This window comes from Cetorhinus maximus, chromosome 13, assembly GCF_964194155.1.
Source record: "Cetorhinus maximus chromosome 13, sCetMax3.hap1.1, whole genome shotgun sequence".
Taxonomy (NCBI): domain Eukaryota; kingdom Metazoa; phylum Chordata; class Chondrichthyes; order Lamniformes; family Cetorhinidae; genus Cetorhinus; species Cetorhinus maximus.
Window position 1 is genome coordinate 7,067,253 of NC_135891.1, and position 16,043 is coordinate 7,083,295.

General features: G+C 48.2%; 1 protein-coding gene across 1 annotated transcript in view; it reads right to left on the bottom strand.

Moving 5' to 3' along the window:
* The window catches only part of gdf5 (growth differentiation factor 5), a 41,510-nt gene extending 28,097 nt beyond the window's left edge, over nucleotides 1-13,413 (bottom strand). The window contains exon 1 of the mRNA XM_078554883.1: nucleotides 12,835-13,413. Within this exon, the coding sequence (XP_078411009.1) occupies nucleotides 12,835-13,369 (535 nt within the window). The 5' untranslated portion in view covers nucleotides 13,370-13,413. The remainder of the gene's footprint in view (nucleotides 1-12,834) is intronic.
* Nucleotides 13,414-16,043: the final 2,630 nt, after the last annotated feature.

Sequence of the window (16,043 nt, forward strand, 5' to 3'; positions counted from 1 at the left end):
GAAAGGTTGGCAGTTAGTAAAATAGGAAAGCTACTCGGTCCACTTGGGATCCATCCTAGATCACCGAGGGAAGTGTGGGTGGAAATTGCTGAGGCTCCAGCCACAAATCTTCCAATCCTCCGTGGATACGGGGGGTGGTACCAGAGGACCAGAGGATTGTAAATGTAACAACCCTGCTTAAAAAAGGGAAGAGGGATAAACCCGGCAACTACTGGCTTTCAGCCAAACCTCGGTGGCAGGGAAACTTTTACAGACAATAATCCAGAACAAAATTAATTGACATCTGGAAAATTATGGGTTAACAAATGAAAGACAACATGGATTTGGTAAATAGCAAATAACGTTTGACAAATTTGGTGGAGTTCCTTGATGGAGTGATGTAGAGGGTTGAAGACGGTGCTGCAGCTGATGGATTTTCAAAAAGTGCTACTTAATAGACTTGTTAACAAAATTAAAGCCCATGGGAATAAAGAGCCAGCGGCAGCATTGATACAAAACTGGCCAAGAGACAGGAAGCAGGTGAATGGTTGTTTTCAGGCTTTAAGGGAGTTTGCAGCAATGTTACCCAGGAGTCAGTATCAGGATCACTGCTTTTTTTTGATATATGTGACCTGTACAGAGAGGGCATAATTTCAAAGTTTGCATTTAAGACAAAAATCAGAAATGTATTAAACAGTGAGGGTCATAGCGCCAGCCTTCAAAGCAACTCAGGCTAGTGAAACAGACAGACACGTGGCAGATGAAATTTAAGGCAGAAAGGTGTAAAGTGATACCTATTGGTAGGAAGAATGAGAGGCAATGTGAACTAAATGGTATAATTTTAAAAGGGGTGCAGAGACAGAAACCTGGCAATGTATGTACACAAGTCTTTGAAGGTGGCAGTTCACCACCTCCATGAACTTCCCAGGAGCTGCCTGCTCAAATTGGCAAGGCAGCGGCAGTCCCCAACATGGCTTCCACCTGTCTTTGCTACTGGTGTCAGGCAGGCAGCTCCTGCCTCCTGAATGCTGAGCTAGCCTCCAGGCCAATTAGGAAATTTACATTTAAAAGTCATGTCGCGAGAGCGGCGCAGCCTGGGTGATGGGTCGGGACCAGGAATTCATCCAGATTCCTGACCCAGCATTGAAAATCTGCCCCCCTAGCTTTGTCCTGTCCTTGGGAAATTCCGGTATTTGTTCATGGCAGGCATAAAAGAAATCTTCCAGAATCTCCCATCCCCGCCAGGATTGAATGGCTACTGGAAGCATGGAAGCAGGGAATATCAACTAGGGACACAGGAAAGATTGGTTGTGAAGAGCTCCAGAACTGAGGAGCCCACTGTCAGTCCCTGTCTAATGTGACACACAAGAAATAGTCGCTTGGCCAAAGTAGTGAAGGAGCTATTGGCTGTTGTAATGAGTCTCTGCTGACTAGAGAGAGTGGGAGATGGTTGGAAAGAGCTCTAGTGAGACACTTCACTGTAACAATCCCCCACATTAAAGCAGGCGGATAGGAGTCAGAGCGCTGACTGATGGAGAGGAAGTCTTTCGTTAACTGGCTCAAGGGATTGTACAGATCTGGCCCTATTTCACCAGATTCATCATGGATCTACGAGGATTTTTTTTGGGTTTTTTTTTGAGCAAGATAAACGCATTTCCAAAAGAGGAAAATGAGTTTCAGCTCTGTTCCAACATTTAAATGTACAAAGCATTCTGGATGGGGGAAAGTGAGTAATGGAGCTGTCAATTTATCCTTGAGGTTAAATGATGTCATAAACCATAAGGAGGAACCTTAGCGAAGCTGTCTGAACCGTGGTAGCCTCAGTATTCACTCACGCCATTCATTATTATTCTAATGGACATCCATATGTTTACAAAATAAATTATTGGTCGCAGCAGTTAAAAATACAATCAGTGATAAGTAAAGAGACTGTTGCACACTATCAGGCAAATTCCTTGATCCACCATCCCAATAATCCAGCTCTGATTGAAAGACACATGGGTTTCAGATCAGAAGAACCACCGCCAGTCTAATTTTCCCACTCAACCCCTCTGTTTGAGCAGCTCAATTTTGGGAGCACAGTTTCCCCAGGGTCATAATCAGATAGCCTCTGGCGAAAACCCCAGCGGCGGTACGGGGAAAAATATTCTTTCATAGTGGTAGGGTGATAGATATAGATCCAACTGTAGCTTTCAAAAGAGAATTGGTAAATACTTGAAAGAGAAAAATATTGCAGGGACACTGGGAAAGAGAAAGGGAGGGGCACTAACCTGGTTGTTCCTCAAAAGAGCCGGCACAGACTTGTTGGGCCGAATGGCCTCCTTCTGTAGCAGGTTCAGACACCAGCTTTACTGAGTTAGCTGCCCTCAGCTGAGTGCTGGGGAAAGTATAGGAAAATTCCAAAAATGTACTAGCACCCTGGACGGCTAATCCAATAACTAACCTACAAGTAGTTCATGATCCCATTAAATAGCACAGGTTGGAGGTGTTATTCATACTGTTTGATGTCACGTTCAGCTGTGCAATGTTAAGACAGCATGTAGCAGTTAGAGCTAACTGCTACCCAGTTCCTAACCACAGCCCCAGTTCATTGCTGCTTAGTGACTAGATATAGTGTCAAGCGCAAATGGCCTCTGTTTCCCTCGGCTAGAGATGAGGGGGAGAAAGCAGCCAGCTTTCTGATCCCTGATCGCCCGAGCTAGGAAGTATTTATGTAGGAAAATCCATCTGATGGGCCTGTACTCAGCAATATGAAGCAACCTGGCAACTCTCAGCCTCTAACTTTACACATGAAGCACAGACAGCCCTGAGGGAGCTACCCGCGGGACCAGAACCGGCAACTTGAGAAGAAACAAAGGAGAATTGGGATGATTGCGCTTGGACACAGAGCAGGATATTGGACAGCCACTACAACAAGGTGATAATTTAGTGCGGTGGTGGTGTTTACAGTACACTCAGGGAGTCCGGGTTGCTGTGGCAACACCCACTTTTACATGCATGTTGCAATCTGGAGCTAGGGGTAGTGATGGTAGAGGCTCCAATTTCTTTCCATCTCCACGGAGACCAGGAACCTCTCCTGCTCTTACCACCTGTCATTAGCGTGTGTTGGAAGGATTGGCGGGTTGATACTCAACCTGTTTGGCCACGTTATGAACACACCTTCCTTGACCACCATGTCCTGGGGTGGGACCTGAACTGAGCTTTTGACTCAGGCAGGGGCGCAGCCCACTACGCCACAAGACCCCCACATAATTCAACGTATGATCACATTACTCTAAAGAACAGCCAGAGGAAACTGAGAGTTTAAAATACATTGTGCATAGGATAATGAAGAGCTCTGGGCTAAGCTGACCAAATGATGAAGCAGTGTTCACTCCTGTTCTTTCTGGGGCTATGGAGATATGAGATATAGAAAGCAAATAGTCAGGTATGGATAATGTCAGTTGGAGTTTCGATAGATATTTAGTGGTTATGCTTGACTATCTCTGGGATTGGGGAGAAATTTTGCAGTATTTCCCCTCAGGAAATAAAAGGAATGGCAGAACAAATTGTGTATGAATTGATGGAATGGTCTTGATGGATTTATCAGTCGTTCCCTATTCCCTACTTCTTTACTTCTTCATTTACAGGCAGACACCGATGCATCATGCATTTTTCATTATTGCTCTGTGATGAGGTCTCAGCTGTTAAACCTGAGGCCAGTGTTCTGCAGTGCCTGGCTGTGCACCACGTTCTGAACACTTTCTCAACTGAGCCCCTGGAGGAGGGAGGGTCAATATTGTTTGAGTTGCTCAGTTTCCAGAATGCCACACTTGGAAAACCTTGCTCCTGGATCGCTCCTGGTACAAAGTGAAGAGTGTCCAATGCTAAAGGCTAATCCATGATGGAATTGTCCTACTTATTGCATCATCGCATCCTTCTGTGTCTATGAACCAGGTGAAGGATCTTGGGCTCCTTCTAGTGGCCGTGATGGAGTGCAACAGTGACAGACGTCTCAGGGCAGGTTTATAGCAAATGCACAGTGTCAACAAGATGAAGAGGGAAATCAATACATGAGAACAGAAGAAGTAGGAGCTGAAGTAGAACATACAGCCTCTCAAGCCTGCTCCGCTATTCAATACCATCATGGCTGGTATTCAACCTCAACTCCGCTTTCCCACCCACCCCCTGTATTTCTTGATTTCAAGAGATCAAAAATCTGTCTCTCTCAGCCTTAAATGTATTCAACGATGGAGCATCCACAACCATCTGGGGTAGAGAATTCCAAAGATTCACATCCCCTTTGTGTGAAGGAATTCCTCCTCATCTCAGTCTTAAATAATAATTGTGTGGAGATTGTGTCCCCATGTTCTCACTTCCCCTGCCACGGGAAACACCTTTTCAGTGCCTACCCTGTCAAGCCCCTTCACAATCTTTTATGTTTTAATGAGATCACGACTCATTCTTTGAAACACTAGACAGCATATGCCCAATTTACTCAGCCTCTCGGCATAGGACAACCTTCTCATGCCAGGAACCAATCTAATGAACCATCACTGTACCGCCTCTGATGCAAGTCTGTCCTTCCTTAAATGCGAAGAACAAAACAGCACACAATACTCCGGACATAGTCTCACCAAAACATTGTACAATTGTAGTAAGACTCCTTTATTCTTGTACTCCAATCCCCTTGCAATAAAGACCAACATGCCATTTGCTTTCCTAATTGCTTGCTGCACCTGCATGCTAACATTCTGTGCTCCTTGTACAAGTTCACTCAAGCCCTTCTGAACATGAGCATTTACAAAGTTCACGTCTTTCAAAAAATATTCTGCTTTTCTATTCTTACTACCAAAGTGAATAACCTCGCACTTTCCCACATAATACTCCATCTGCCACATTCATTCAACCTCTTTGTGTCCTATTCACAGCTTACATTCTCACCTAACTTTGTATTGTCAGCAAACTTGGATATATTACCCTCGATCTCTTCATTGAGGTCATTAATATAGATTGTAAGTAGCTGAGGCCCCAGCCCCGATCCTTGTGGCACTCCACTGCTCACAGCCTGCCAACTTGAAAATGCCCTGTTTATCCCTATTCTTTGCTTCCTGTCTGTTAATCAATCCACTATTCATGCTGATATTTACCGCAATTTGATGAGCCCTTATCTTGCAAATAAAACTTTTGTGTGGCACCTTATCAAACGCCTTTTGGAAATTTAAGTATATTACATCTACTGGCTCCCTTTCATCTACTCTACTGGTTACATCCTCAAAAAACTCTAATGCATTTGTCAACCACAATGTCCCTTTCACAAAATTGTTGACTTTGCCTGTTCATGCTATGATTTTCTAAGTGCATTGTTAAAAATTCCTTAATAATAGATACCAGCATTTTCTCAAAGACTCATGTCAGGCCAACTGGCCTGTAGTTCCCTGTCTCTCTCTCCGTCCTTTCCTGAATGGCAGTGTTACATTTACTAACTTCCAATCTGTTGGGACCTTTCTTGAATCTAGGGAGTTTTGGAAAATCATAACCAGCACATCCAATGTCTCTGCAGCTACCTCTTTTAGAACCCTAGGATGTAGGCAACAAAGCATTTTACCAACAATTGAAATATTACCCCTGTGGCACCCTTTCTTTAATAATGAAAGAGCTACAATTTGGTAATAATTAAAGAGAAGGTCATGATTATATTGATGATTATTTATGCCATCAGCACTCAAATAGGGAGGTGAATATTGCTAGTATTGAAACAGACCCTGATGTGCTAATATGTATGTGAACTGCCCAGCCTTGAGTTCATTATGAATATGCAGCAAATTAATCAGCATCTGCACTGAGAAAAGACAGGTTATGTCTAAGGTTTCGGGTGTCATTATTTGCAGTTGGTTATATTTTTTAGTGTTGTGTTGTAATCTCACTGATCTCATTATCAGCAGCTTAGGTGCAAAGAGCTACTCTGTGTCTGACATAACGTTGACATAAAGTCCAAGATTTGGAAAGAAGATTAGATGTCACACTAAGAAAGTTACCAGTACGTTGGACTAAAAGGATTTAAAATGGTAAAACACTGTACTAACTTGACCGATGTTATGCCTGCTATCTATACTGCAGTGTGATGTGAGCATGCTTGGCTAGGAACGTACCCATGTGTAATAATAAGACATGACACATACTTGAATCTTTAATGAGCCTCCAAGGTTAATTGGGATCTCTTATCTAAACAGCTGAAAATAAGCAAGGTGCAGGAGGGGGCCAAAACTACTGTAAGATTTTAGAATGTTTATCCCTGCTAAACTTCCTAACTGCCTTCCCTTTCCCCAGTACAGAACACTGTAGTGGGTAAATACTCTGGGGGAAGTAATAGCAAAGAAATGCAGATCAGAAGATCCAGGTTCCTTTCTGGATCAGAAGCTCAGCACTGATCTTGATCAAGCTGACTTCAAAGACATTACAACTGATTTATCTCCTAAGACTAAGGAGTGAAATAACAACCAAAGACCTCCCCAATGACTGAACCTTGCCGGAAAATGCATGGTGGGCATCGAATGAGAACGGGATTAGGTGGAGCACAGTCACAGGAGACCAGCTCACACACAGAGCTACACACACACACAGACACACCCACACAGACACACTTGCACACTCACACATACGCTCACGCACAGATACACACACACACACACTGACTCATACTCACACACAAATACAAACACAGCGTGTGTGTGTGTGCTGTGCATGAGTACTCACACACACACACAAAGCCACACGCACACATATTCACACACAGATATTGTCATACACATACACACACATATTCACATGTGCACACATATTCACACACACACACACACACACAAACACCACACTCGCACACACACAGACACACAGTCTCTACTTGTATGTATAGAATGGCCACTTGGCAAATAATGTGCAGCAGTCGCTGGCCATGGAGCTGTGCTCCAAAATGAGTAAGCATGTCCAGGAAAGAAGAGGAGAAAATTGGACAGGAAAAGCCCTGAAGAAAAAATTTAAAATCATTGAGTGTATTAGGAATTTACAGCACTCTGGTTGTTAGGATGCTGGCCTCAATGGTGAACAATATGTTGAACATTGAATGAGAATGTGTCCGTTTATCATAATGCACAAAAGCTGAGCTTTGAATGAGAGAAAACACAGCTGCCCCACAATAGTTCAGATGAAGACATATCCCTGACACGTTTGGTTTAAAAATGTGGAATGGGCTAATATTTTTAATTAGCTTTTTCTTAATATTTATCTTAATTACAGTTTTCGAATGTTTTTAATTATTTCCCCCCTGCTCTCACTGAAGAAGCTGACCTGTGCTGGAGTGCAGCTTCTCATATACCAGCAGCTCCCTGCCCTTCACCTGAATAGCCATTCCTCAAGGAGTGAGCCAAGCCAGCAAAGGGTCAAGGAGCAAGCATTGGGATGTGCCCTCACTCACCATCTTTGCCACTTCCAACAATGCCACAGTTTACAATCCCCACTGCCCCCTGCCATGCCCAGCCCAAATAAAATAGCTCAAGGAAAATATCCAAATCTTGCTGGCTCACCATCTTCTTTTATTTGACCTATAATCTACACCCTACAACTCGCACACTTTAACTGAGGTTTTCATGACACTAGGTTCAGGATCCTTGCTGGTGTTTTGGAGGCGACATTCCTAAAATGGCCTAGTTCTTTTTCTGTCCATGAAACCAAAACCCAGAGGTCTTGTCTACGAATGGTCTGGCAATGCCAAAACTGGAGAGCATTACCTCACAGGGCCAAGATAAATCAAATTCCATTCTTATGACATGGATCTCTGGTCCCAGTGTGGGATAAAATTCAACAACAGAAAACAACCGGCATTTCTGTGAATCTTTAATGTAATAGTATGTCCCAAAGCTCTTCAAAGGAGCCTTATCAGACAAAATTAACACTGCTGCCGCATAAAGAGATATTAGGACAGACGACCAAAAGCTTGGTCAAAGACGTAGGTTTTGAGAAGCGTCTTAAAACAGGACAGAGAGAGACAGAGTGTTTTCCAGTCAGTGGCCTTATGTCAATACTGGGTTTGATCCAGTCCCCATCTCAGTTCAAGTCATGTGGTGCCTGGTGACCTGGCCTGGCACAGGTACCCATACCTAAACACGCCAAAGCATCATCATGGAAATGGGCCCCTTCGCACTTTCCCTCTCCTTGCCCATTTTCCTATCTTTCGCTATCAGGAGAAAGCAAGAGTTAGGAAAGGGGGAAACAAGTAAACAGATGGAAGGAGAGTGAGAACGAGAAAGAGAGAGGGAAAGAGAGAAATTCATTACTTAAGGAAACTTTGCATTTTCAACTCATTCCTCCCACACCGTCCTTTCATTCTTCCTGGAACCCACCTGCCCTGTCCCCAACCACCCAGGCCCACCCCATTCCCAATTCTAACTCCTCCTTACCACCCAGCCACTCTCACCCACAGACCCCATCCTCAGATCACCTCTAGCCCCACCCACCCTCACCATGCCCTCATTCTCACCCCAACCCCTCTTCACCCACACCCTCACTTCCACCCTGACCCCCATCTCCGCCCTGACCCCCAACTCCACCTTGACCCTCACCCCCACCCTGATCCTCACCTCCACCCTGACCCTCACCCCCACCTGACCCTCACCCCCACCCTGACCCTCACCTCCACCCTGACCCTCACCCCCACCCTGATCCTCAACCCGACCCCCATCTCCACCCTGACCCTCACTCTGACCCTCACCTCCACCCTGACCCCCAACTCCACCCTGACCCTCACTCTGATCCTCACCCCCACCCTGACCCCCAACTCCACCCTGACCCTCACCCCCACCCTGACCCCCAACTCCACCCTGACCCTCACCCCCACCCTGACCCTCACCTCCACCCTGACCCTCACCCTGACCCTCACCCCCACCCTGACCCTCACCTCCACCCTGACCCTCACCCTGACCCTCACCCCCACCCTGACCCCCAACTCCACCCTGACCCTCACCCCCACCCTGACCCTCACCTCCACCCTGACCCTCACCCTGACCCTCACCCCCACCCTGACCCTCACCCTGACCCTCACCCCCACCCTGACCCTCACCCCCACCCTGATCCTCAGCCCGACCCCCATCTCCACCCTGACCCTCACTCCCACCCTGACCCCCATCTCCACTCTGACCCTCACCTCCACCCTGACCCCCTACTCCGCCCTGACCCTCACCTCCACCCTGACCCTCACCTCCACCCTGATCCTCAGCCTGACCGCCATCTTCACCCCGACCCCCACCTTCACCCTGACCCCCACCTCCACCCTGACCCCCATCTCCACCCCGACCCCCATCTGCACCCCGACCCCCATCTGCACCCCGAACCCCACCCTGACCTCCAGCTCCACCCTGATCCTTACCCCCACCCTGACCCACCCCCACATCTATTATCACCATCACCGCCATTCTCACTCTCCCCATCCCCTTCCTCCCTCACCCCCTGTCCCCACGCTGACTCTCACCCTCCCCACTACTCCCACTCTCTCCCCATCCCCTCCCTCACCCTCACCTCATCCCCTTCCTTGCCTCCACCCTCAACCCCCTGCTCCCTTGCCAACCCTCAATCACATTCCCTACCCCTTCCTTACGTCCAACCTCCCTCCCACCCTCATCACCACTACTCTCACCCCCAGTCTCCCCCTGTCCCTGACCCACAGTCAAAGATCACACCCCTGTCCCTCACAGCTTCCCTGTGATACACATCTCCCCCTCCAAAATAACCTCACTGAAATTCAAAGCAAAAACCCACATTTAGTTGACCATACCTCTGCAGAGATAGCTTTCAGATACGTTTGCTTCAAATATATTTAACATATACATATATTTTTTTTTAAAAATCAATTCCCACTTCTTTAGAAATTTGAATAGGTGTGAACGAAAAGTGCAGCGAGGCAGATTCAACGGAGGCGTTTAAGAAGGAATTGGATCGCTGCCTGAAAGAGGAACGAGCAGGTTTGAGGGAATGGGCACTCGGTGAGTGCTCATTCCAGGAGTTAGCACAGACGCGCGCGATGGGCCAAATGGCCTCTCCGTGCGCTGCACCAGCCCTTCTGGATCCTGTCAGTGCAGCTCGGGGCATCAGGGTTCCCCCCCACCCCCTGCGTCTCCTTCCCGTGGAGAGGCTGAGCTTTTGCAGAGTGACACACCTCACTCTGGGGGTGGGTCGGGGTGGGGTGGTGGGGGGACAGCTCCTGGCGAATTAGTCCCAGTTTCATTCGAAAACCCAGTTTAATCTCTCGGAAGCTGCGGACTCCCCTCCCGAGTTACCCCCATCCCACCCCAGAATCTAGCTGCACTTTAGGCTAAAATTCAAGATCTAAAGAGATTGTGTGAACGTGGAGAGGGATGTGGAGAAGAAAGTGCTGCCTGGAGGGTGAGAGGGCGACATAGTGAGGGAGGGTGGGTGGTGGGGGGGGATTAATCAGCTTTTTAAGCAGAAAGAGAGATGTTGGAAGTGGCTGGAGAGGTCAGTCTGAATCCCACATCATTTTCACTAACTCCTGCTGGAAAGGGGCGAGAGCCTTGTTAAGAATCTCATTTCAGAATAATAAACCCTACTCTGTATTGTTCGTGTGTTAGAAACCACTCTACATGGTTCATTCGGGACTGGAGCTCAGTTGGAGCGTCCACAGGCTCTGAGCTGAGGACGCACACAGGGGACTGGCTGTCCACCCACTTAACTGGAGATGGGGCAGCCAGTGAACAGCGAGCTGCACTTTCGGATCTTCCCGTTGAATCGGTCCATGACCAGCGGCTCGAGTGGATTTAAACACCGGCGATGACAGATTCTGGGGAAAGCAGAGGCAGTCGGGACCCGGAGGGGCAGCCGGACTGGTCTGTGAATCTGTCCATTGGCCCTGCACAACCGACCCACTCGGATAACTGGCTGGGTTTTGTCCTAGGGGTTGGGGGTGGGTGGTTGTTACACTGAATGAGACACTTGGTGGGTTCAGGGTCGGGGGTGGTGGGTGGTGATGGTGGATAGAAGCAAGTGACCGCTCAGAAAATCAGGCATATGCTTTTCAGCTGCATTTACATAGCGCCGTCCACGCGTTAAAAAGCCCCCCCAAGTTCCTTCACGGAAGCTTTATCAAATACAACTTTACATCAAACCACATCAAGAGAGTTTCTAGAGCAGCTAGATAAAGGACTGCGAGGTTCTGAGACGCAGGAACATAGAAAGCGACGCTCCAAAAATGACCCAGGATCATTCAGGCGTCCTTACCCCCATCCCAGCAGTGTCATGGTGCAATGGTAATGGATTTCGGTGAGTAATCTCTCTCTCCCATGATGGAAACAGAGCCAGACATGAGGTGTGGAGAGTGCTGGAGGGAGTTGGGAACCAGGGCTCTTAGATCACACTTTATCTCGAATTGGTGCTGCAATTGTCACCCATCCCTCAAAATCCCCACACCCCCCACCCCCACCCCCAAGAGATGGAGAATGTAGGCGGCAAACAATAGACACAACTTATTACGAATGGTGTAAAACAGAAAGTGCTGGGAATATTCAGCAGGTCCGGCAGCATCTGTGGAGAGAGAAACACAGTTAATGTTTCAAGTCTGATAACCTGGAATTCTGACCAAAGGCCATTGACCTGAAACGTTAACTCCCTCTCCCTCTCTCTCCCTCCGCAGAGGCTGCCAAACCTGCTGAGTTTTTCCAGCATTTTCTGTTTTTGTTTCCGATTTCCAGCATCCGCAGTATTTTGCTGTTATCACGAATGTGAGCTCAATGGGGCCATTGGGAATCCCAATAGTCCCAAGACAATCCCAATAGTCCCAAGACAATGCTTCTATCTGTTAATGCCCACCCACACAACCACAACTGTAAATCAGGAATGTGACAAAAAGCAGCCCGAAACCCAGCCCAGCTCCGGCCCCGGTTCACATAAACCACCTCACCGCCACAGACAGTCCTGAACTCAGAGTCTGCCTTTAGGGGTTTCGATGACAGCTCCTGGCAGTCTGGCTAGCTGGTCCAGAGCCAGTAACCTCCGTGTCTGCGTGTCTGTGAGTGTGAGTCTGTGTGTGTGAGTGCGTGTCCGTCTGTGTGTCTATGAGTGTGTCTGTGTGTGTGTGTCTGTCTGTGTGTCAATGAGTGTGTGAATGTGTGTGTGTCTGTCTGTCTGTGTGCCTGAGTGTGTGTGTCTGTCTGTCTCTGTGTCTGTGTGTCTGTCCGTGTGCGTGCCTATGTGTCTGTGTGTCTATCAGTGTGTGTCTGTGTGTGTCCATGTATGTCTGTGTGTCTGTGTCTATGAGTGTCTGTGTCTATCAGTGTGTGTCTGTGTGTGTGTCTATGTGCGTGTCTATCACTGTGTCTATCTGCATGTGTGTGCGTCTGTCTGTTTGTCTATGAGTGTGTGTCTGTCTGTGTTTGTCTCTGTGTCTATGAGTGTCTGTGTCTATCACTGTGTGTCTACCTGCATGTATGTGCGTCTGTCTGTGTGTCTATGAGTGTGTGTCTGTCTGTGTTTGTGCCTGTAGGTGTGTGTGTCTCTCTGTGTGTCTATGTGTGAGTGTGGGTGCCTGTGTGTGTGTGTGTGTGTGTGTGTGAATCACAAATTCCCCCCCAAAAAGAAACTTTCACTCAGTCCCACAATGTGCAAACCCGAGGAGCCGGGATTAAAAAAGCGAAAAAGGGGGAACATTAGTGGAGAAATCCGCCAAAGGTGGTTTTGAATGGGGGAAACCCTGTGGCAGCTGCTGTAAGAGCCTGTGGATTTACCCTGATGAACTGGGGGGGCTCTCAGTGCCCTGTCCCCCCCACACCCCCCACACCCCCCCCAGTGTATAAAGTCCAGTTGAACTCTCACCTTCTCCCCTGTCCACGAAGCTGGTGATGGTGTTGGCGGCCGCTGGCTGCCGGCTGCTGTTGAATCCCCTCCGCTCCGCCAGTGACAGGGTCCTGTACAGGAACAGCATGTAATCGTGAGCGGTCACCTGGGGCTCCCGGGCTTTCTCCGACCTCCTCAGGGCGGCGCCGGCTGCTGCCCCCTCCTCGGCCTTTCCCTTCTCGGTCCTGAGCGGGGCTGCCCCCTCCCCGCTCCTGCGGTTCCCCTTCCTCAGCCCGGGGGTCCCTGACCTGACCCCCCCGGCCGCCGCCGCCGCCCCTCCTCCTCTCCCAGCCCCGGGACCCCCCCATCTCCCAGCTCCGCCGGGGTGCTGCCCCTTTCCGGCCGGCTGCCTCTTGCCTGCCCCGGCCCCGAGCAGCCCCTGGCGGTGGGCGGCCTGGGCTTTGCCCGGGTGGGTGAGCACAGCCGCCGCCGCCGCTGCCGAGCCGGAGCGGGGCAGGTACCAGAGGCAGCCCAGATAACAGATGAAGAGGGCGAGGTTCCTCAGCACTTCCATGCTCGGAGCTCGCCGGGGGCGGATTCTTCCAGGCGGACGCCGAGCTCAGACTCCCCAAACTTCCAGACAACTTTCTCCAAGGTTTTCCTCCGCACTTTAGGAATCTGTCCCATAGTTGGACTCGGCTGATTGCAGATTAATCCCGGACTCCTTCAGCCAGTCAAATAAACCAGAAAGGAGAGAGAGAGAGAGAAGGGAGGGAAAGGGGGGGTGAGGAGGGGTGTTGGGGGGGTGGGGAGGGTGGGGGGAGGAAGGAGGGAGGGAGAGAGGGGGGGGGAAAGGAAAAAAATAACAAACAACTTATCCTTTGCTGTGCCTTGTTGCCTTTCTCCTTCTCCCAGTCCCAAGGAATGGTTCCAGTCCTTGTTTAAATCCCCTCTCATCCAAGGAGTAGAAATGCGTAATCTTGCCCAGCGCCCTCTCTCTTAAAAACTTTCCAAATTTTGAATCATTTCCAATAAAAATATTTCACACTCAAAAGATTGTGGCCAGGGACAGGTGCCCCGGGTCCCTCAAACCTGCTCCGAGCAGTCGGCGAGAGGATTTCAGCAACACACTGTCTGAGAGAGAGAGAGAGAGAGAGAGAAATCTCTTTAATTACTTGCTGATGTTGAGCAGTCAACCTGCCCAAAGTTGTTTGGGTGCAATATAATTCTCTTAAATTAGATATAATGTATATATGGATATAGGCTTAACCTCTACAATCCGATCTACACCACACCGAAAGCAATGAGAGCAATGAGAGGCTGCTTTCAAACATCAGATCGCTCCAGCACCGCCAGTGCGAAACTTGGAAGTGGAAATAAAATCCTTGGCCGGTTGGGTTTGTGAGCAAGAAACTGAAATCTTAACCAAACGTAATTTGCTTGTATTTTTTTTTTAAATAATAAAAAAGAGCCCTCCCGCCCTGTGCAGTTACAAAGGTAACATTTTGCTTTCAGTTTGGCATCTTTACTATGGGGCAGCCCAGGGAATTTAAAGAGGTCAACGACTTCCCTTGACATCTTCATGCAACCCCTCCAAAACAGCATTGGCCACCTGCCCAGTCACCAGGGACCCTTCTGCTAGCTAAGGTCCCACCTGGACCTTCCTTGAAACATTGGCACCAAAATCTTTATTGCAGCCACAGTTAGGGTTACTGTTAAGTGACTTTTACCAAGATGGTTTTAGTGCTGTGGGTGGGCAGAAACCATAGGCAGGGCAAGTCAAGACTCGGTATTTTCAGGATGCAACCTGTAACTAGTGGAGTGCCACAGGGACCAGTGCTGGGGCCACAATTATTTACAATATATATTAATGACTTGGATGAGGGAAGTGAATGTACTATCGCCAAGTTTGCAGATGACACAAAAGTAGGTGGGAAGGCAAGTGGTGAGGATGATACAGCGTCTACAGAGGGATATAAACAGGTTAAGTGAGTGGGCAGAAACGTGGCAGATGGAATATAATGTGGGAAAGTGTGAGGTTATGCACTTTGGCAGGAACAATAGAGGAGCTGAATATTATTTAAATGGAGAAAGACTGAAGAAAGTTGCAGCAGGGAGGGATTTGGAGTCCTCATGCATGAATCCCAAAAAGCTAGCATATAAGTTCAGCAGGTAATAGGGAACGGTGGTAGGAAAAAAACCTCAAAGGAGGTCTTGTGACACTGTGGGCAGTGTCCCTACCTCTGGCCCAGATCCTCTGAGTTCAAGGCCCACTTCAGGACTTGATGACCACAGGAGCTGTGTTCAGAACATGGCCTAACAGGTTGATTATCAGCCTGTGAATCCTTCCAATATACCTGACGGCAGGTGGTAAGAGTGAGAGAGTTCCTGATCAGCCATACTGCAGAAGGTAATGGCAAACCACTGCAGTACTTTGTCAAGTGTAATTGTGGATCAATCCAATGGAAGTCCATGGTCGCCAACCCCTCTTTTGGCATGGTACCTGGAGGAGGATGATTGCAGTCAAGAACTTTAGACAGGAGGAAGAGCAGACACTCCCCTGTGCTCTCATCATAGGAGGCCATTCAGCCTGTCATTTCTGTGCTGGCTCTCTGCAACAGCAGTTTGCCTGGTGCCACTTCCCCCTGTACATTTTTTTTCTTCAGGTAATGATCCAATACTCTTTTGAAACCCAAAATTGAATCTGCCTCCACTACTCTCTCAGGCTGTGCATTCCCGATCCTAACATAATGTCTTTCAGGTTAGATATTACATTGAGACTCGTCTACCTTCTCAGGTGGATGTCAAAAAAAAATCCCATGTTCACTATTCAAAGAGCAGCAGGGGGCGCTCTCTCTTGTGCCCCTGCCAAAATTCATTATTGAGCCAAAACAGACGGTCCGGCCATTATCATGCTGCTGCTTGTGAGAGTTTTCTGTGTGCAAATTGGCTGCTGCATTTCCTACATTACAGCAGTGAATGCACTTCAAAAGTGATTCATTGGATGTGAATTGCTTTGGGAGGAAGCATGCCTTTGTTAATCAATCATCAACAATGTTAGTAAGCAGTGTCTGAGAGGAGGCAGCATGATCAGAGCTGGGTTGAAGAGGGTCAATGTAAGTGGTGGGACTTTTGGTGATGGTGACTGACGATTGCTGGAAGAGTGATAAGAGAGAAAAACAATAAGCATGGTAAAAGTTTAGAGTTGGGGTTCGGGAGAAAGTTGGGGAGGCCAAAGAGAAGAGAGG